The sequence below is a fragment of the Physella acuta genome, unplaced genomic scaffold (genome assembly GCF_028476545.2).
Source record: "Physella acuta isolate Inbredline_101_S28 unplaced genomic scaffold, ASM2847654v3 ptg002554l, whole genome shotgun sequence".
NCBI classification, from domain to species: Eukaryota; Metazoa; Mollusca; class Gastropoda; family Physidae; genus Physella; species Physella acuta.
The window spans coordinates 42006-64755 of record NW_026734020.1 but is presented as its reverse complement, the minus strand read 5'-3'; the positions used below and the strand labels follow the sequence as shown (position 1 = coordinate 64755).

The 22750-nt window shown below is 39.4% G+C and overlaps 1 protein-coding gene across 1 annotated transcript; it reads right to left on the bottom strand.

Annotated features, from left to right (window-relative positions):
- Positions 1–11687: 11687 nt before the first annotated feature.
- LOC131933571 (merozoite surface protein 2-like) lies at positions 11688–16288 on the bottom strand. Its single transcript, XM_059290294.1, has 2 exons — positions 16249–16288; positions 11688–12094 (listed from the first exon to the last, which is right to left on the bottom strand). The coding sequence occupies exons 1-2, from the start codon at positions 16286–16288 to the stop codon at positions 11688–11690; spliced, it is 447 nt and encodes a 148-aa protein (XP_059146277.1).
- Between the last annotated feature and the right edge of the window lie 6462 nt (positions 16289–22750).

The window sequence follows — 22750 nt, the reverse complement described above, 5'->3', positions numbered from 1 at the left end:
ACTTGGCCTAGATACAAACACTGGCCAGCTTGGCCTAGATACAAACACTGGCCAACTTGGCCTAGATACAAACACTGGCCAACTTGGCCTAGCGAACATTAGTCCAGGTACTCGATACAAACACTGGCCATCTTGGCCTAGATACAAACACTGGCCATCTTGGCCTAGATACAAACACTGGCCATCTTGGCCTAGATACAAACACTGGCCATCTTGGCCTAGATACAAACACTGGCCAGTTTGGCCTAGATACAAACACTGGCCATCTTGGCCTAGATACAAACACTGGCCATCTTGGCCTAGATACAAACACTGGCCATCTTGGCCTAGATACAAACACTGGCCAGTTTGGCCTAGATACAAACACTGGCCAACTTGGCCTAGATACAAACACTGGCTAGCTTGGCCTAGATACAAACACTGGCCAACTTGGCCTAGATACAAACACTGGCCAGTTTGGCCTAGATACAAACACTCGCCAACTTGGCCTAGATACAAACACTCGCCAACTTGGCCTAGATACAAACACTGGCCAGCTTGGCCTAGATACAAACACTGGCCATCTTGGCCTAGATACAAACACTGGCCAGTTTGGCCTAGATACAAACACTGGCCAACTTGGCCTAGATACAAACACTGGCCAACTTGGCCTAGAGACAAACACTGGCCAGTTTGGCCTAGATACAAACACTGGCCAGTTTGGCCTAGATACAAACACTGGCCAGTTTGGCCTAGATACAAACACTGGCCAGTTTGGCCTAGATACAAACACTGGCCAGTTTGGCCTAGATACAAACACTGGCCAACTTGGTCTAGATACAAACACTGGCCAGCTTGGCCTAGATACAAACACTGGCCAACGTGGCCTAGATACAAACACTGGCCAACTTGGCCTAGATACAAACACTGGCCAACTTGGCCTAGATACAAACACTGGCCAACTTGGCCTAGATACAAACACTGGCCAACTTGGCCTAGATACAAACACTGGCCAACTTGGCCTAGATACAAACACTGGCCAACTTGGCCTAGATACAAACACTGGCCAACTTGGCCTAGATACAAACACTGGCCAACTTGGCCTAGATACAAACACTGGCCAACTTGGCCTAGATACAAACACTGGCCAACTTGGCCTAGATACAAACACTGGCCAACTTGGCCTAGATACAAATACTGGCCAACTTGGCCTAGATACAAACACTGGCCAACTTGGCCTAGATACAAACACTGGCCATCTTGGCGGTGTGACTAAATCTTGCTCGATACAAACACTGGCCAACTTGGCCAGATACAAACACTGGCCAGTTTGGTATAGCGACCATTAGTCCAGGTAAATCTTGCTCGATACAAACACTGGCCAGTTTGGCCTATATACAAACACTGGCCAGCTTGGCCTAGATACAAACACTGGCCAGTTTAGCCTAGATACAAACACTGGCCAGCTTGGCCTAGATACAAACACTGGCCAACTTGGCCTAGAAACAAACAGTGGCCAGTTTGGCCTAGCGAACATTAGTCCAGGTAAATCTTGCTCGATACACTGGCCAGCTTGGCCTAGATACAAACACTGGCCAACTTGGCCTAGAAACAAACAGTGGCCAGTTTGGCCTAGCGAACATTAGTCCAGGTAAATCTTGCTCGATACACTGGCCAGCTTGGCCTAGATACAAACACTGGCCAGTTTAGCCTAGATACAAACACTGGCCAGCTTGGCCTAGATACAAACACTGGCCAGTTTAGCCTAGCGACAAAAAAATTGGAGAGATAAATATTTACGCTTTTTGTTGTGCGTCATGTTACAATTATCTCTTGTTTGTTTTCCTTCTAGTTAATCTAATGCGCATTTCCAGTTTATTTATTTTTTTCAAACGTTGTTTGTAAAATGAAATTAATTTGGACTGTAATGACCTCTCTTTAGATTTAACTCATGCAAAACAAACGAGGTTAAGTGCTGAGAATTAACGTGTCCACCTGCTGGAGAGTTGAACTGCCAATCACATCTGTTGTTGTCTGCAACTGACCAGGAAGATTTTTGTTTTTATTTGGATTATTTTTTTACCCCAGCGCGACATGAAACGTACGCTATATATATTTTTCTGATTGAGAAACAGAAACTATTAGTCCAGGTAATTATCGTGAGTACTACGCATTCTGTAACTGCGCAGAAATTGTATTAACTACGCGTTATTGAGCTGTTTTTTTTATCATTCAAAACTACATATACATTCATATGAACGAATACGAATATATACGAATATAATACGAAAATAACACGAATATATATATATATATATATATATATATATATATATATATATATATATATATATATATATATATATATACGTATGTATGCGTTTGTATGTGTGAATGTGTGTCTGTGTGTGTGTTCGATCGTGCGATCGTGTGTGCGTGTGTTCAAAGAATAAAAACTGTCTTCCACAAAAAAAGGATACCATAATAAAGCGGGAAGTCTGGTAAGCAGACGGTACATAAGAAAACTAACCAGCAATCGTCTGATCTCTGGTACCAGCATCCAGGACATTGGCATTGGCCTGAGACTATCTGGCATGTGTGTCTTCTGGTCTGCAGATTGGAATCAGCTATTGTTTCAGACACTCGGCAATATGAGGTGTACTTAAGTGAGGACGTAGGGTGCAGCCCACCCTAGGTGAAGTCTTTTTTCCCATCTATAACTAATACTAATATAAGGCAAATCTCTGTAGTTTATCAATAATCCTTGCAGATAATTTTTATCCATATTTATTTTTCTTTACATACTGTTTTCTTACACCTAGTCTTCATTTATTACACCATCGTCCAACAACTTCTGAGTTTTTTTCGGCTTCCCACCCACTATTGCCGATGTCTGTATTGTTTATTAATCAAATTATTTCCGCTTTCACATACTTTGAGAACTTTGTTGTATTTTTATCTATCTTAAAACTTCATCCATTTTTACAAAGGAAATTTTAATCCTGAAATTTAATCAATTTTCATCCATTTAAACTTAAATCCCGAAACCATCGATTTTTACAAATTAAATTTAAATTTTGAAAGTTCACCCATTTTCATCCATTGAAAATTCAACAGCACAAATGTTCCCTATACTTTTTTTTTTGCATTTATAACACTGCTACATTCATGTATTACAAAGAGCCGTATTCATAAACACACGCACTCCATACTGATTCGAATCCACAGGTCACCAACACATTTTCTATAGCCCCAACAATTTCTATAAAACTTTGCTTTAGTTTTAGCACGGAGCTCAAACAGTGCAAGAAGCCTTTAAGCCTATTATCCAAAAGGGTTTAAAACTCCGACGGTCTCAAAAGCCCTTAAGCCTCAAGCTTGTAGAGCCTATACAACCATCTACTCCAACAATCGATCCCGTACGATTTGTTTACTCTCTAACACCTATCACATCGATACACCGTTTCGATTTCCTGCAATAATCCACCACGGAATTTTCTTTCTTGCAACACAAATAGTTTTCTTGGAGGTTCGCGAGATTTCTCTCTACCCCGCCCCTTTGGTTTAAGATCCCAGGTCGCGCTGGTTCATTTGTTGACGCCGACATTACAACAACGTCGTCGATAAAAATTGAGGATCAATTCGCTTAAGTGATCGATATTTGTGTGTAATGCTTTGAATTTTTCCTCCGCTTTATTTGGTGTGGAGTGAAGAGTTTTGACATGATGTTACAGAAGAGAATCAACCCGCACTTTATTTAGGACTTATCAGGGGCGATGATTTTATGGAGTTGAGTGTAGGTGGGATCAAGGGGTCGGTAAAGTAGGTGGGATCAAGGGGTCGATAAAGCTCAAGGCTGCTAAACAACAAAGTCCCAAATTGGAACCGCCGGACAGATAAGGCTTGATAGCTGGGGACAGCAACGCAACTAGGAGAGAAAACTCCAAAATCAAACAACTGCTGCTTCGCCTATGGAAACAAATTAATTTTAAACAGCAGGCTGAATTCGTAGTTTACAAGCCAAATGGTTGCTAATTTGTCCCCTCGTAATACTGAATTGTGTTTGGAGGATATCCAGCATTACAATGAAGGAAGCAGAAAGAGAAGGTGGTATGAAACTTTAAGGGAGCCTAATTATATAGCCTAGAGGTCAATGAATGGCGTAGTCGCTTGGTACGACGACTGCTAACCCGAGCTTGAATTACGTGTTCTTATCCAGAGAATGTCCCCTGAGTCCACCCAGCTATGATGGGTACCTGATTTATGCTAGAAAAAGGTAAAGCCGTCTTTGCATATATCCGAGTTTACTGAAACAGGTGAACTCTATTCCACCTGCCACTCCGACCGCCAGGCTCTAAAATATACTTTATCTCTGAGGCCAAGTGTGATAATTAAGAGGCCGCTAATGTGTCTTAGTACAGTTACGATGGACCATCTTAGTATTCTCGTCACCTCAGCAAACTGAAAAAACTAAAATATTGAGATGTTCAACTTTAAATAAAAGAAATGTGAGGGGAACGAGGGGAGAGTGCGGGGGGTGGCTTTGCTAGATTAATTTTATGTCTGATAAATATGTTTGTATGGTGCGGCGTGATCGGGTGTTAGAGGCCACGACTGCTAGCCCAAAAGTTCCGAGATTGGATCCCGAATACGGCGTTAAGGGGAAGTAAGAGCGACTCGGGTTAGGTATGACTACACTATCCCACTGGATACGCTCAGGTGAAAACATAACTTCTAATTTATCTTCACTAAGAACAGCTCATGTTAATACATTGTTGACTTGTACAAAAATATTCTATCATGCTACTTAACTTGAACAATTAAATTCACTCACCTCTTCCACCTCCTCCCCCCACCCACACACATACCCTGCTGTCCGTTTTTACTCTTCCGTTCATATCTCATCCCTGATTTCCCCACCCCCACCGTCCCCATCCCTAACATCCCCACCCCACCCCCATACGTAGGTATGATTAACCTTACAACCCCACCTTGTGAGGGAGCAGCCTCCTCGTGAATGCGTGTGTCTGGTCCAGCGCATGTGTGTGTGTGAGCGAGTCTAGACCAGCGCACGTGTGTGTGTGAGCGAGTCTACCCCCGGCGCGCGTGTGTGTGTGTGTCCGCGCGCGCGCAACGTCCGATGACACAAGGCTAGTTGTATACCGCTTGCCAGACCCACTAGTCTGCTGGTGTTCTGACAGCATTTCGCGTGTCTTCCTGTTAACATTTTTTTTTACCATACCGGGCAAATCTGTGTAAGACTTATACTAGACATATACTTATAGTAACATTATTCATATATTGTGTATTATATTCTACTGAGTTTATCTTGAGCGTATTGTTTTATTAATCCTGAAAAAATAACAAATTCTGATTTTTTTTTAAAACGACGATGAGATTTTGATACAGATTTTAACGAGAATTTAAATCATACGATGTGGATTAGCCGAATGCAGTTTGGATGATGTGTGTCATTTTGCTTTAAAGTTCAACCGCAAAAGATTTTTCTAGTAAATTCTTTCAAGAGGATCATTTTTACGATAGTTACTGTTGCACCAGTATTTAGTTACAAAATATATTTCATGGACATATTTCTGATTTTATGACGATATTAAAAGGTAAGTTGATTTTATATATAATTTAATTTTTTTTAAAATAAAGGTTAGATAAAATGTAATTTTTCAAACAATTTTTTCTGTCCTTTTTTTTTTTGTTTTAGTGATCTTTTTTTTTTTAAATAAAAGATTTATAACAAGTCATTTATTTAAATAAACGTGTTTTTCCCCTGCACAATTGAATATTAAATATTTAAATAAAATGTTTATGTATGGAGAAAGCTGTATCTACTCTGTCTTTAGATAATTGCTGACATTAGAAAAAGAAAAACATTAGAAAACGAATTCTTATTGAAATGCTGCACACAATATCAGTGTCAAAGACTAGCACTAGCTGGCAAATTAAAACTATTCGTGTCAATAGCCAATCAAAACTCCCCGTGGCGATAGCTAACCTCAAGTATCTGTGTCAAGAGCTGATCTCATTTTACGTGTGAATAGATAGCAGCAAAAGGCGTGTTAATAGCTAATTAATACAACATCTCTGCTAATAAACCCGGGGCAAATACATTGTGGAAGTAAACCTTCTATAGCTAAGAAAATATAAGTGTTTAAAATTAGTTTAAACTGTCTCTAGATTAAGGACAACTTCTGTTAACAACTGTTACATTAAAAACCTAGATACGGATGTTAGGAATGGATCAAATTGCTTTGCAACCCGGTTCAGATTTAAAAGTCGATACCGTGCTTTCTTGTGTGTCATGAGGGAGGGGGGGGGGGGAGGGGGGGGTCTTATATTGTGTGTGGTGAAGGGGGGTCTTTTCTTGTGTCTGGTGAGGGGGTCTTTTCTTGACTGTGTGGTGAGGGGAGGGTCTTTTCTTGTGTGTGCGGTGAGGGGGGGGGGTTCTTGTGTGTGTGGTGGGGGGGGTCTTTTTGTGTGGTGAGGGGGTGATCTTTTCTTGTGTGTGGTGAGGGGGTGATCTTTTCTTGTGTGTGTGGTGTCTTTTCTTGTGTGTGGTGAGGGGGTGATCTTTTCTTGTGTGTGGTGAGCCGGTGATCTTTTCTTGTGTGTGGTGAGCCGGTGATCTTTTCTTGTGTGTGGTGAGCCGGTGATCTTTTCTTGTGTGTGTGGTATCTTTTCTTGTGTGTGGTGAGGGGGAGATCTTTTCTTGTGTGTGTGGTATCTTTTCTTGTGTGTGGTGAGGGGGGGGGGGGTCTTTTCTTGTGTGTGTGGTGTCTTTTCTTGTGTGTGGTGAGGGGGTGATCTTTTCTTGTGTGTGGTGAGTCGGTGATCTTTTCTTGTGCGTGTGGTGTCTTTTCTTGTGTGTGGTGAGCCGGTGATCTTTTCTTGTGTGTGTGGTATCTTTTCGTGTGTGTGGTGAGGGGGGGGGGGTCTTTTCTTGTGTGTGTGGTGTCTTTTCTTGTGTGTGGTGAGGGGGTGATCTTTTCTTGTGTGTGGTGAGTCGGTGATCTTTTCTTGTGTGTGTGGTGTCTTTTCTTGTGTGTGGTGAGGGGTGATCTTTTCTTGTGTGTGGTGAGGGGGGGTCTTTTCTTGTGTGTGGTGAGGGGGGGGGGTCTTTTCTTGTGTGTGTGGTGTTTTTTCTTGTGTGTGGTGAGGGGGGGGGTCTTTTCTTGTGTGTGGTGAGGGGGGGGGGGGGTCTTTTCTTGTGTGTGTGGTGTCTTTTCTTGTGTGTGGTGAGGGGGGGGGGTCTTTTCTTGTGTTTGGTGAGGGGAGGGTCTTTTCTTGTGTGTGTGGTGAGGGGGTGATCTTTTCTTCCGTCTGTTTCGCGAACAATTTTAAATCAACGATAAGGACAAAGGCCGATTGTACGGGGTCTGTCAATACATTGAAACTTGGGGAAGATAACGTTTAAATCTGGTTAATCCTGGACAGATAGGGTTAGATATCGTTAATCTGGGATAGATGGAGTAAAAAATTGTTAATCAATGATACATGAGGTTAGGGATAGTTAATCTAGGATAGATGGGATTAGATGTGGTCATTCTGTGATATATGGGGTCAAAAAATGGCTAATTTTAATTAGATAGCCGATACTGCTAATCTTGGATAGATGTGGTCAGATACAATTGCAGTGTAACTGAATCAGTTACGGATAATCTGTAATAGAAGGGAATGATTTGATCGTAGTAAGTTAGAAAAAAATCTCTTTTTATCGTGCTAATTTTTAACCTATTAGCACAGAATAATGAAAAATGGGAATCATGTTTAAATTCTCAAAGGTAATTATATATTATTTATGTTCTACCAGATCACCTCCTATATTTATAGACTACATACACAGGCGCAATATCTATAGTTCATCTATAGTTCAACTGTGATACCTAAACGTAACACTTAGCCGCTGCTTACACCTCTTATGTTCTCAGAGTTACTGGACTTTAAATGAAAGGGACAATACTTGAATTTGTTTTTTTTTAATTTGTAAAATATATATTTACCAGTTCTAGCAGTAAAAAAATAAAAATAAATAATTGCCAGGTAATCTTAATTTTATTCCAATTCCTGACCAAATCAAGCTAATGTAAAAACCAAATTTGGTTCACTAGTGTATTAGTTGTCGGTATCAGCTTCCACCCCCCCCACTCCCTCCACCCACCCCACCCCTTTCCCCTCCCCCATCGAGTTTACCTGACTCACGTTGATTCCTACGAAGGAAGAAATTTTTTATATAATTTTTACACATTTAAAAAAAAAAAACATGTTACCCAGCACCTTTCAGCATGTTTTTTTTTCCTTTATCCCTCACGTGCTATTAAATCTAGCAGGGGTTAAAAAAAACCTGCAACTCTAAACCTATCCCATTTTATTATTTTTTCTGTTAAAATTCCCATATTAACGCTCCGTCTTTGTTTATTCTATACAAAGAATCCAGCCTTAAATTTGTATGATATTTAAACAGCCGTGTGAACTATTTTTACAGGGTAAATAGTGAACGATTTATTAAACGTATAATTCTCATTTGTGTTTTATGAAACGAGTGATAATTGTTTGAAACGTTTATAGCAGGATTTGCGTTTGTTGTTATTTTGTTCGTGCCGTTTAGTCTTTGATGTATGTAAGAGTTTTTGTTTTCATTTAAAGAAAGAGAATTTGGGAGGAAGGCTAAGGAATTATAAGTTACATCTCGCAAACTTAGTACCACTGGAGTGGGAACTCGAGCTGCATAGCACTGCATTCTCCCCCCCCCCCCCTCACAGTACGGACTTGGAAACCTATACTGTATTTATCTGTTTGTATCTGTATATATATATATATATATATATATATATATATATATATATATATATATATATATATATATATATATATATATATATATATATATATATATTATATATATATATATATGTGTGTGTTTGTGTGTGTGTGTATGTGTGTGTGTGTTGTGTGTGTGTGTATATGTGTGTGTGTGTGTGTGTGTGTGTGTGTGTGTGTGTGTGTGTGTGTGTATGCAACTCCCTCCCCTCACCCCCACAGAACGACTAGTTTTCCCAGACTATAACATCAAGTCATTGGTGATGGGGGAAAAACATGGTTATTTTCAAGTATCATTTTTCAACAAACATCAAGTTTTCCCGTCTCCTCCCCCACCCACTCAATACAAACACAAATAAATAAACATTTAGTCATTAACCCAATTACCCCAATTACCAAAACATCACTCAGTGTGGTCTATGATAATACCACTAAACTTTGAATCAAACACCGTTTAATCTCGCGAAGATCAAGTAGAAATAAAAGTGAAATAACCCTTCATTATTTCACATATTATTATTTTGTTACTGACTCCCCCTCATCACAGCATCAACTACCTTACCAATGGTGAAATGAAAACGCTCATAAGTTGAATTCAAACGGAATAAAATCAACTCAACTGCTGAGATTTTTTTTGATGATTTAAAAAACAGGCGCGTTAACCCAAATAATAAAACTAATTAGATGTAGCCTGCAGGGCAGAGGAGCTTTGATGTAGGTATTGATTTCATTCGTATGGTGGTGGTGTTGGTATGTCTGGGTTGGTAGATGATGTGTGTGGTTATAGTAGGCATTAGGATATGTCTGTGGTTTTCGTTAAGATATATGTTTGTGGTTGTCGTTAAGATATATGTTTGTGGTTGTCGTTAGGATATGTTTGTGGTTGTCATTAGGATATGTCTGTGGTTGTCATTAGGATATGTTTGTGGTTGTCATTAGGATATGTCTGTGGTTGTCATTAGGATATGTTTGTGGTTGTCGTTAGGATATGTCTGTGGTTGTCGTTAGGATATGTCTGTGGTTGTCATTAGGATATGTCTGTGGTTGTCATTAGGATATGTTTGTGGTTGTCATTAGGATATGTCTGTGGTTGTCATTAGGATATGTTTGTGGTTGTCGTTAGGATATGTCTGTGGTTGTCGTTAGGATATGTCTGTGGTTGTCATTAGGATATGTTTGTGGTTGTCGTTAGGATAAGTCTGTCATTGTCATTAGGATATACGTCTGTATTTGTCGTTAGGATATATGTCTGTGGTTGTCATTACGTTACGGTCTGTAGTTGTCAGTAGGATATAGTCTGTGTTATGGTTGTCATTACAATATGGTATGTGGTTGTCCTTAGGATTTAGTCAGTGTTACGCTAGTTAATTACAACATAGCTTGTTTTTAGTCATCAGGATATAGGAGGGGCCTCTGTGTTACGCTGTTAGTTATTAAGATATCATATCATTAAGATTAACAATATTTGCCATATTACTCATAAGGATACAGTATGCCTATATAATGTGCTAAACAGTAGCCTATAACCATTGTTACATAGTACTGTTATAAAGCTGTGCTAATGTATTCAGTAGATGTGGCAACATGTGTTAATGTAATCAGTTTTTTTTAAATTTTGTCACAATGGTACTTGTTCAAAACGTAACACATATAACAATAGAATATCAGGTGTTGAGACCATCTATAACTAAACAATGAGCACACCCTTAACCCTGCTCTGGTACCTTACAAAAAATTACCATTTTGGTACCATGGGGCCAGTTTGACCCCATGGTGAAAAATAGGCTTTTTGACCAGAATAACCGCATTCTTTTATTATTTATTGTTTACCTTGACCTAATAAGAGGTGATAATGTGTTAGTACGTCCAAATAAATATTGCATAGATCCATGAGAAAATTTTTGTTATTTTAACCACTGTATGCAAATTGCTATTGCTGGCATTGATTGTGTAATAACTTTGTATGTTCTTCGCATACCAAATAATTACAGTCATTTCAGACTAGTTTGCTTTACTTGACACATGATCTGGGACACATGTAACACTCTCTAGCGTAGTCCTGGATGAGAATGTGTGGTGCTTGCTGTTTGTGTTGGTATATTTAGAGGTAAATATCTTTTTCACATTGACGGTACTATGGGGTCTATATGACCCTAAGCCCTAAGCGAACAAAAATCTAAATAATAAATAATCAGTAATACTTTAAAACTATCAAACATGTGTAATGTACTTAGGAAGGCCTTACAAAAAAATACATGGCAGGTGAGGTCACTAAACGTGGTAGTTTTCAAAATAATCTGGTCCAAAGAGGGCTTGGGGTCATATAGACCCCGTGGTACCAGAGCAGGGTTAAAGAGAAATCATAATTTAACAATGCGGCATAACTCTTAAAGACAAATCAAAGTTATCAAATGAGGCATAACATTAAAGACAAAACATAATTTAACAATAGAGCATAACCCTTATGGACGAACCATAATTTAACAATGGGGCATAATTCTAAAAGACGACCCATACTCTAATAAAGGGACATAACTCTTAAAGACGAGCCGAGCTGTCGTGTTGGGGTAATGAGAAAATGATGTTTATCCCGGCTGTTGTTATGACAGTTGCAGGTCGAGCCTGACCTGGATGGCAGAGATGGCAGTGTCAGGGCGGCCGACGATCGATAATGCCTGGCGAGGAATTCGTCTCCTGTCTGATTTGGTCGTGTGTGTGTCAACAGTGGCTCGTGATCGAATACCGCCGAGTCCTGGCCGATCTTTTATCTGCCCCGTTGTCCGATCTTTTAGCTGCCCCGTGGTCAAAACTATTGGCTGTCCCGTAGTCCAAAATGTTGGCTGTTCCGTAGTTCGAACTGTTGGATGACCCGTTGTTCAAACTGTTGGCCGTTCGTTATCTGAACTATTAGCTGCACCGTTGTCCGAACTGTTGGCTGTTCCGTTGTCCGAACTGTTGGCTGCCCTGTTGTCCGAACAGTTGGCTGCCCTGTTGTCCGAACAGTTGGCTGCCCTGTTGTCCGAACAGTTGGCTGCCCCGTTGTCCGAACTGTTGGCAGCCCCGTTGTCCGAACTGTTGGCAGCCCCGTTGTCCGAACTGTTGGCAGCCCCGTTGTCCAAACTGTTGGCTGCCCCGTTGTCCGAACTGTTGGCTGCCCCGTTGTCCGAACTGTTGGCTGCCCCGTTGTCCGAACTGTTGGCTGCCCCGTTGTCCGAACTGTTGGCAGCCCCGTTGTCCGAACTGTTGGCAGCCCCGTTGTCTGCATTATTAGCTGATCTGCCAGCTGCTCCGTGGTTCAAACTGTTAGTTACCCTTTCTGGAACTATTGGCTTTTTAGTAAGATAGACAAACCGTTAGCACTAATTAGATCTTTGGACAAATAAGATATACCTTTTTCCTCTAACTAGACTCGTAGATCGACACTAGTTAGACCAATACCCCATGTTAGATCACTAGACAGATCCATCACTAAACCCCTGGCATTATAGTCCTAATTAGACCATAGATAGACCCATAGCTAGACTATAATCCCAAAATGTAGACCCTTAGTTAAATCCCTAGCCTGATTGCCCTAGTTAAACCTATAAAAACACCCTACCCTAAGCCTCGACCAATAAGTCACTCAAAGACAGACCCATTGAACCACAGGAGACCCATAACCCCATCTAGAACTAGACCCTTGAGGAGAAACGTTATTCCCTACTCACTTCTACACCCCTAGTGTTAACCTTTTGATAAACGTAAATACCTCATTAATTATAGCACTACAAAGTAAGATAAATAGACCCAGTAAGGGTCCATGGTATTTTTTTTTTAAAAAAAGGAAATCAGCTGTAAATTGTTAATTTAACAATTGTTAATTTTTTCACTAAATAAAAACAACTCGTACACACAACTACTCTTTAGATGCAGGTAAAAAAAAATCTGCCTTGCTCTACAAAAATATTGTATTTCCCCCAGCGGTGCAGTAACTCATGTCCCCACCCCAGGCGCCTTCTCTTACGTACCCCCTATCCTCACCATTACATCCCTTTTTAAACTTTTTTTCTGTACTAAAATTAATTTTCCTATTCAGTTTATAAATTTAAATTATAAACGTGCAAACACTACTATCTGCAAACGTTCGAATCATACGCTGAAGCAAAACAATAGCTTAAAAAATATGTTTATGTTATGTTAAATGGGTGTTATAAAATCGTTATTTCAACGATGTAACGAAAATCAATACTATTTTAGGATTTTAATCGAGTTAAACTATGTACTTTATCGATATCTATTTCATGTATTAGAATCAATAAAAAAAATGGTAGCTGATAGCTGATATTAATTTTATGTTCTTTAATCGATTTTCTCTAAACATTATTAAGTACGGAGTTTTATTCCTTTTTGTTATTAATATATTTATGTGTGCCCATAGATCTATGATAACTAAACTATTACACCGTGAAAGATGTATGCTAGAGGTGGTAAAACGAAGCGTTACAATGTAATTAGGTATTTTATCTCAGCGTCTCATCTGTATTGAATTAAATAAAAGGAATTTGTGCGTGTATTTAATGTGTTTTGTGAAAAAAAATAATTAATATAGGATGTTATTATTGATCAGCGGATAAAAAATAATCAATTTATTGGCGAGTATGTTAGGTTTAGATACCTATCTTGGCACGACAATATATTCGAACAGGGGAATGTACTCTCAATTTCGACACGCATGTTAGACATTCTTAAATATTAAAACATGCTAAATTTCAACCTCACCCCCTCGCCCTAGCCTAGCTACGCCACTGGCTCGTATTTGTTTCTAACATATCTTTTTGCTTTCAAATACGGACGGTATTTAGTAGTAGACATTCCTTTCTATAATAAGGCAATAATCAGGTAAAGGGGGATGGGAGATGGGGTGGTCGGGATAAGGATTGGTACTCGTGTAAGGGAAGGGGAGATAGACGAACAGGCATAGCGGTGGGGGGGGGGGGGGGGGGGGCGGTGGGGGGATTAAAGGGGGAGAGTGTAAGAAAGATGGAGAAAGTATTCCTCAGAGGCAGACGATTATTTAAAGTTTTGATTCCAGGGGTGTAAGCCTTGACTGGCCAGGCGTGATGGATGAAGGGGTGGGGTGGGGTGGAGAAAAAAGGCGAAAGGGGGGGGTGTAGGGAAGGGTGGTAGGAGAGATATGGCGAAAGTATTTCCTAGAGACAGGTGATAATGTTAAATTTTGATTCCAGCGGTGTTTTTTTTTTTTTTTTTTTTTTGTATAAAACAGTGCCTGATAGTCTCCCCTTCTGTTGGTCAGACCGAGATGGGAAGGGAGGTAATAAAAATACAAAAACAGGGGAGCCAACTCTCCAAATGTTTTTTAAATTCGTTTTTTTTTTTTTTGGTCTTTAGATTTACGTTTATTTTATTTACTTTTTGTAACGACAATCAGGTATATGTGTAGGAGGAAGAATAGGCGAGAAACGACAGTATACTGGCGGGGGTCGGTACTTTTTTGGGAGGGGGTTTGGGGATGGGGCGTGCACTTCTAGTGGAAGGTTTAACTGTGTAGGGCTTGAATATAAAACAAATAATTTGTTTGTTTACAAATTGGGTAAGTTATAATGGTGAAGGGGCTAGAAGCACTAGTAAAGAATTAGGAAGCGGTGTATTCCTTACACCACAACTCCACTATGAAGGGCCTAAACTATAATGTGATACTTGGGTGAATAATTTATCTTAGTTTAATAAAATGCTATAATAATGGAATCTTCTTAAACAAAGTTCTACAACACATAAAGTGTTGGGTAGTGGTTTATAGTTTTGTTATATTGTGATAAATGGGATGGGGTAGTTCTAAAAAAAATTATTTCTAATTTTTGAAATAAAATTTTAAAAATTAATTAAGAATAGTTGAGTCAAAATTTGAAAGGATAAATAATATTCTCTTTGCGTGTGATTTTTTAAATAGCCTAGTTTTTTGTAGAATAAACTGTATGGAGATAAAGGGATTGGTGTCATGGTATGGTGATATAATATAGCAACTAACAAGTCAAGGGAAATGTTACATAAAGGTAAGTGATAGAGGGGCGGGTAAAATATATTAGGATTTGGTAATTTGACATTCACAAAATCTGGGACTAAATCTAACCATAATCCTAATTCCATAACCCTAATCCATAAATCTAACTCTGACCATATCGCTCACCTTATCCATAACCCTGACCTATCGTTCAACTTATCCATAATCCAAACCCTTACCCTAACCCTCACCCTATACATAACCCTAACCCTATCCTTCGCCGCATCCAAGCTTGACCCTAGCCCTGACCCTAGACCTGACCCTAGACCTGACCCTAACCCTGACCCTAGCCCTGACCCTAGTCCTGACCCTACACCTGACCCTAACCCTAACCCTGACCCTAACCCTGACCCTAACCATGACCCTAACCATGACCCTAACCCTAACCCTGACCCTAGCCCTGACCCTAGTCCTAACCCTGACCCTAACCTTTACCCTGACCCTAGCTCCTACCCTAGCTCCTACCCTAGCCCTGACCCTAGCCCTGACCCTAGCTGGCGACCAAACAAAACAAAAACATACCTTAACACCACACCAGCCTGTCCCACCAGCGAGCGATTATATAACATGTGTTTACACTAGAGATTACAAGCCGAACGGTCTGTTTATTTCTCTAACATCTAAACACCCTAGCCCTTACCCTAGTCCTGACCCTAGCCCTTACCCTTGCCATAACCATAGCCCTTACCCTAGCCCTGACCATAGCCCTGACCCTTGCCATAACCATAGCCCTGACCCTAGCCCTGACCATAGCCCTTACACTAGCCCTGACCCTAGCTGCGACCAAGTAAACAAAAACATATCTTAACACCACACCACCCTGTCCCACCAGCGATTATATAACATGTGTTTACACTAGAGATTACAAGCTGAAAGGTCTGTTTATTTCTCTAACATCTAAACACAAAGGGAAATCCTTCCGTTTGTTTACAACACGCGGAGGTCACTAGTTAACCCTGTAGACCACTCGGCAGGTGGGGAAATTAACGGGATATACCCACAGGAGTTAGGACGAGTCCATCGTTTTAAAAGAGTAGGTGGCACAGGTTAATTTTGTTTGGGAGATAATTATCCAGTGTAAACGAAGTTCTCGTGAAATTAGTACAACGGGCTAACAAATTTCGCCCGGATTAGCTTATCTTTGTTGAAACAAACCAAGTTTATTCAACTCCCCAGGGTGTTGAACATGGTCAAGTATTTTCTTGACCCCCCCCCCACCCCACCTTATCTGGTTTTGCAAAGCATTAGAGAACTGCGCTCCATTATGACTGTTGTCTGGTTTTAATGCGTGTTAAAGGGGCGATAGAGAACATGAGAAAATTATTTAGTATCGCTTTCTTAAATGTGATTTCAACGCGAGCTCTGATCCGTATCCTGACCCTTGCCCTGACCCATATCCTGACCCTTGCCCTGACCCATATCCTGACCCTAGCTCTGACCCATACCCTAAACACTTCTTAATACTGTCATAACCCTGGGCATGACATCCCTGGCCCTAGGAATGGACCTGACCCTAGGAATGACATTTTACCTTACCCTAGGCATGACCCTTGACCTGACCCGAGGCATGACCCCTTGACCTGACCCTACGCTCTGACTTAACCCCAGACCTTCTTACGGTAACCTTGACACTAATCCCATTCTAACCTTTTCACACAAGCCGGTAGAAAAAGCTAATGTGACGAGCACTGTCTTAATTAAGGTTTTTTTTAAGTGCAGTTCTCGACACCAGTAATTGGAACACATTTTTTAAAATACCTTACTATCAGTCTAACCATGTATCTGATGATCAAAAGACTAACTACCTGTCTAACCATGTATCTGACTACAAGACTAACTACCTGTCTAACCATGTATCTGACTACAAGACTAACTACCTGCCTAACCACATTTCTGATTAAAATACTAACTACCTGTCTAACCAAATTTCTGATTAAAAGACTAACTACCTATCTAACCATGTATCTTACTAAAAAACTAACTACCTGTCTAACCATATATCTGATTAAAAGACTAACTACCTGTCTAACCACATTTCTGATTAAAAGTAACTACCTGTCTCCTGATACATCTCATTAAATGCCTAACTACCTCTATCACCATGTCACAGAGTGTATCCCTCCCCCCCCCCCCCCCCTTTGCCTTGTGCCCCGTTGAGTTCCTATAAATATTCTCGTCAGAAAATTGAAATAAAACTCACCACACGTGCTTAGCGTTGTAACTTTGCTCAACCGATTTTTAATCAATATGTCCACGCCACATAATTTAAACCGGAATAGAACCTGAACAACATTTGCATGTGGAATATTTTACTGAAAGTTGTAATTCATTAATTTGCTTAATTAACCGATTTGTAATTAACAGGTGCGTAAAGTTTATTTAACCCGGAATAGAAGTTGAACAACATATGCATGGGGAATATTTTACTGAAAGTTTTTATTCATTAATTTGTTTAACCGATTTGTAATCAATATATGCATGTCATGAAAATTACTTAACCAGGAAAAGAAGTTAAATAACATGAATGAGCAATATTTTACAATTTGTTGCAATTTTTAATTTCCTCAACCGATTGTTAATCAATATGTGCACCTGGATTAGAAGTTGAATAATATATGCATGTGATATATATATATATATATATATATATATATATATATATATATATATATAGGCATATATACGCATATATACGCATATATGTATATATATATATATATATATATATATATATATATATATATATATATATATATATATATAAATTGGGGAGCTGATATATATATATATATATATATATATATATATATATATATATATATATATATATATATATAATACTTAACATTTCATTTTATTACAATACATTAATTTTATTTTTACTCCTTGCCCTCAACATCACCAACACCGATAGAACTTAAATTGCATTACTACTGTTTTACACTTTTTTAATTTGTATGTATTGTATGAGTAATATTTGCATCAATGAACCTAGAATCATATTATGCTTTAAAAAATAATTCTCATGAATATCAAACAATTTATTATTTTTATTTCTTTTACAAGATTTCGGTAAATTCAATAGTAAAAGTGCACCCTACACCAACGAGTTCAAATGGAACTTTTGAATTATCCCCCTTTTAACATTCTAGCCTCCCCGGATAATCCCGTTGTTCAACTTCCAAAAATAGCCTCGAAATTTGATTTTTTTTTTTTTGCTGTATTACAGTTATGGTCGCCCGAAATAGCAACCACTGAATAATACAGCGCGCCGTTCGGCTCATGTCGCTGACGTCACGGTGACGTAACTAAACTATGGTTGCTATTTTGAGAAATTTGAAAGCTGGAAAATAGGTCCCAGAAATCTAATCAGTGGATTTGTATTCATGAGATTTCTCCAGTAAAAAGTAAAAAAAAAAATTAAAAAAAACTAGCCCCAATAATATTATCAGCTAAAATGAAAACAAACCAGAATTGTAACTTTTATAATATACGACCCTATTTTACACTATAATTTAGACTTTCCTTCAAAGAAATGTAAATTATACCTAAACTAAACAAGGTTTTTTAACTGACTTTTTTTATGTAATGAATGAGAATAATTAACTCACTTTGTTTAAACGCGTAGCTCGGTCATAAATGTTAATATGAAAGCAAAAATTATGTTTACCGTTTTTCTTATAGTAAAAGCGTTTTTTTTTTTTTTTTTTTTTGTTATTCCGGTCATGTCAGTATGTCTATCTGGTCTGTCTGTCTTCTCTGTCTGGTCTGTCTGTTTGGTCTGGTCTGGTCTGTCTGACTGTCTGGTTTGTCTATTGTCTGGTCTGGTCGACTGTCTGTCCGTCTGTCCGTCTGTCTGTCTGCCTCGTCTGTTTGTCGGTCTGCCTTGTCTGAACGATCTATCAATAGCAACCACCAAATCAATACAGAGTTAAAAGACAATGGACCAATCAATGGAGACGTCGTACGACCTTGGAACCGCGTGTGACCTTCACTGGCCTTACAACGGTTCTAATCTAATCTTCACCACTGAGCACCAACCTGCACATAAACTGAAACTTAAGGATTTAGTGACCGCCCCCCCCCCCCCCCCCCGAAGAAAGTTTACCACCCACCCCCGAACGAACTGGAATTCATATAGAAAATATATACTTTTGACAGTGTCCACCACCCCCCCCCCCCCCCCCCCCCCCAGAAATTGTTGTCCGCCCCCCCCCCCCCCCCCAAAAAAAAATTTCAAAGGCACCCCCGGAGAAAAAGAGTCTGGAAGAATCACTGCACCTAATCGACCTAGTTTACATCGGTCGTTGATTTAGGTTAATTGTTTTTTTTTTTTTATTTATTTTAAAAGTATTTTTATAACTACTAAAATACGGGGATCAAATCCCTCATATGTTAATTAGGCTTAATGAACTTTGCCGCATTTTAACTTTGCATGTGCGTCATTGCATCATAAAAAGTAGCGTGAACCTACTTTGGTCACATACTGAAATGTATTATAAGGTGGGTTTCGTTTTAAAATAAACAACTGATTTTTTTAAAATGACATTTATCTTTGGTAATTGAATTTTATTTTTTACTTTATTTATCCTGTGCTTATTTATATGTCTGGATATGATCGATAAAATGCTACCATCTTTCTTAGTGTACGAAACTAGAGTAGGCAGACCTCTACTTAGACCAGCAGTGTTTCTTCCAGACTTTTTTCTCCGGGGGGGGGGGGGGGGGGGCACTTGAAATTTTCGGTAGACTTTCTTGCGGGGAGGGGGGGGGGGCGGACACTGTTAAAAGTATATATTGCCTATATAAATTTCATTTCGTTCGGGGGGGGGGGTAGACTTTTTTCGGGGGTGGGGGGGGGGGGGGGTGGGGAGATGAGAAGAGATGCCTGGAAGAAACTCTGTAGACCAGTGGTTCTTTGCCTTTTTGGGGGTACCGAACCAGTTTTTTATGCACATTTACCGAATCTTCTTGATAAGAAAAATAAAATATGATTTTTGTTTCACACTCAAAACACATGTATATTTATTATACTGACACAAAATGAGCCGAGCACCATTAACATCACTGTGTTTAAATAACACAAGCATTAAAAGACATTAAAAAAAACATAATGAATATTTATTGCAAATCAGCGTGATTTCTAGGGGGTCTGCGTGGTCGAGTCGGTAAAGCTCATGGTTGCTAAACCGAAAAGTCTCGAGTTCGAACCCTCATCAGCTGAGGACAGCCACTCTTCTAGGAGTCAATTGCTGCCTTGTAGTTTGTTCGTGGTTGGACAAAGGCTATGGAAGCAAATCCAAAAAGAAAAGCAGGCTGAAATCAGAGTCAATGTCCTCAATGGCGCATAACCATTTGACACGTATCCTTAATTGATGGAGGCGTGGTCGAGTCGTGGTTGATAAATTCGAAAAAAGTCTCGAGTTCAAACCCTCTAGCAGATAAGGCTCGATCCCTTCCAACACTAAAAATTAAGAACGAAGAAGAAGTGTGATTTCTGAGTTCTGCCTTTCAGACATCTGTTTCTTGGCATTGCTAATCATTAAGTTAGCGCGCTAACATTCTATGTTGGTTTTTTTTTGCTCGACATTGTCAGTGTGAAGGGATAAAAATAGTATTTAAATAACACTATGTACCATCACGCCAATCATAAGTCGACTACTGGACCACGATATAGTAAAAAATATGCTCGTCACAGCAAGTTTATTCACGATCTACGTGCGCTTTTATAGGTGGCGTTGACACGATTCGTGACGTAGGTGTCGTGACGTCAAGATATTGAAATACCATAATAACGGTACATGTTATCTTGCTCTGGTGTTGTGTGTGTGTGTGTGTGTGTCTTGGCCTCCATAGAACACATGAGAATGGCTTACCGAAGCCCTGGGTTTCGACCCAACCCAGGTTGAGAACCGCTGACTTAGAATTTTAGTTTTAAATAAGCAACAAAAAGCATACACACAAACATATACACACTATATAGATCGTCTCTAGCATTGTGTAAATATTACCTCTGCCAACATTGGCATAACGAAACAGAGGGGGTCGGGACGTAATCTACGCCCAGGTGTTCTCCGTACAGGTGACAGCAAATGTAAAACTGTTGTCCAAACATCGCCTATATATATATATATATATATATATATATATATATATATATATATATATATATATATATATATATATATATATATATATACATATACACATATATATAGGCCTATATATATATATATTTATACATATATAATCAGGTCCATATACCCATGAATTTCTGCATTTAAGTGCTAATGCTAAGCCAGAACTAAAATAGCATGTAGACTGTAGAGCCTGGTAATGGAAAAGTACCTTTAAAACAACACTTTTGTCATGTGCTATTTGCCTTCCCTTCCTCATCTCTATTTATTTTCTTTCATTTAATTTCTTTTTTTTCCCAAATGTTTCGTTCCGGTATTTAAATACGTGAGCAATTTGTGGAGGTCACAATCTCGCGGACGTCACGGGGGTGAGAATGACAGACGATCACCCTGGGAGACGTGGGTCACGTGGGAATCTCGCCCTGTCATCATAGATAAACAAACAGCTTGTTTATAGAGGGGTGGGGAAGTAAAGTTGGGACGGGGGGGGGGGGGTCTTGACGTTTTGGCTTTTAGTGAGCGACGATTGGAAGACGTCGAGAGTCGGATGAAAGCGAGGCAGATGATATAGGGAGACGCTGACCAAATTATTAAGATTTTTTTGTAGCAGGGTAAATCTGTTTTCTGTCGAAGACGTCCGGGAGGTTCGCAGAGGTCTAGAGTTTGAAGAGAGAATGTATTATACTTGCCACACGGTGTAACGATAAATGTAACGCTTTCACAAAGGTAAACTGTTCTTTTGAACCTGATAGTCCCCTGCACTAACTCCGTTTGTTTTCCTTTTCTTTTAGAGTTAAAACGCTATCTTGTTCTTCTTCTTCGCTCTTAAATTTTGTATTACGTGTACACATGTTACGCGCGAATTAGCCGTTGACTCCCAATTTCAGCCTTATTACCATTCATAGGAACAGTGGTTTAGCGAGGGGGGGGGGTTGCGGACCGCACCGGGTGACACAATTTGGGGGGGGGGGGGGTGACACCAAGGCAAAAAATAAAAAATAGAAAATAATATAGAGAAAAATGATAATTCCACTTAATTAAGTGATTAATTCGAGTGTTAAATAGTCTTTTAAGATTTGCAAATCGAAAGTTTGAGGGGAGGTGCAAATCGAAAATAGAAAGTTTGTCCCCGGGAATGGTCACTTCCCCTCTGGAGGGTGACACCATTGAGTGCCGAACTGGGTGACACCCGACCTCGCTACGCCACTGCATGGGAAGCTGGGTTTGTTTTTGTTTTTTTTTGAGTTTTCTACCCTAAATAGACTGCTCTACCGAGCCTTATCTGCCCGGGGTTTGAACTCTGGACTTTACGGTTTAGCTACCATGAGATGAATTGGTCAGACCACGCCGATCCCACTCATAGTCTATTCTTTTCGAAATCCACCATTACACATTGGTAGAAAATGTACTTAACACTTTTACTACCCCAAGTGTTTTGTTTAAAATATTTTACAGCAAACAAAACTTTGAAGCATTCTTGTGAACATTATACCAAAGTGAGGTTAAAACATTCTAGTTCAGGAGAAGCGATTTATATGATTTTTTTTTTATAAGCCCGGTTCGCATTGTAGCAATATACTTAATGAATAAACGGTAAAAAATTATTTTGATTTACAACAAGATTATGACAGTAAAATAAGGTATGCGTTGTTGATGTAACGTTATACTTGATAGTTGACACGCAGAAATGATGTGGCAGAAATAATTTACACAGCCCCAGGGGTTCTGAATTTCCCAGATCTAT

Bases quoted from the DNA above. Each gene is read 5' to 3' on its own strand.
- LOC131933571 (XM_059290294.1), bottom strand. From the start codon at position 16,288: ATGGGTCAGGGCAAGGGTCAGGATATGGGTCAGGGCAAGG. The intron at 12,095-16,248 runs GTCAGGATACGG...ACCACGGAGCAG, and splicing joins GGATATGGGTCAGGGCAAGG to CTGGCAGATCAGCTAATAAT.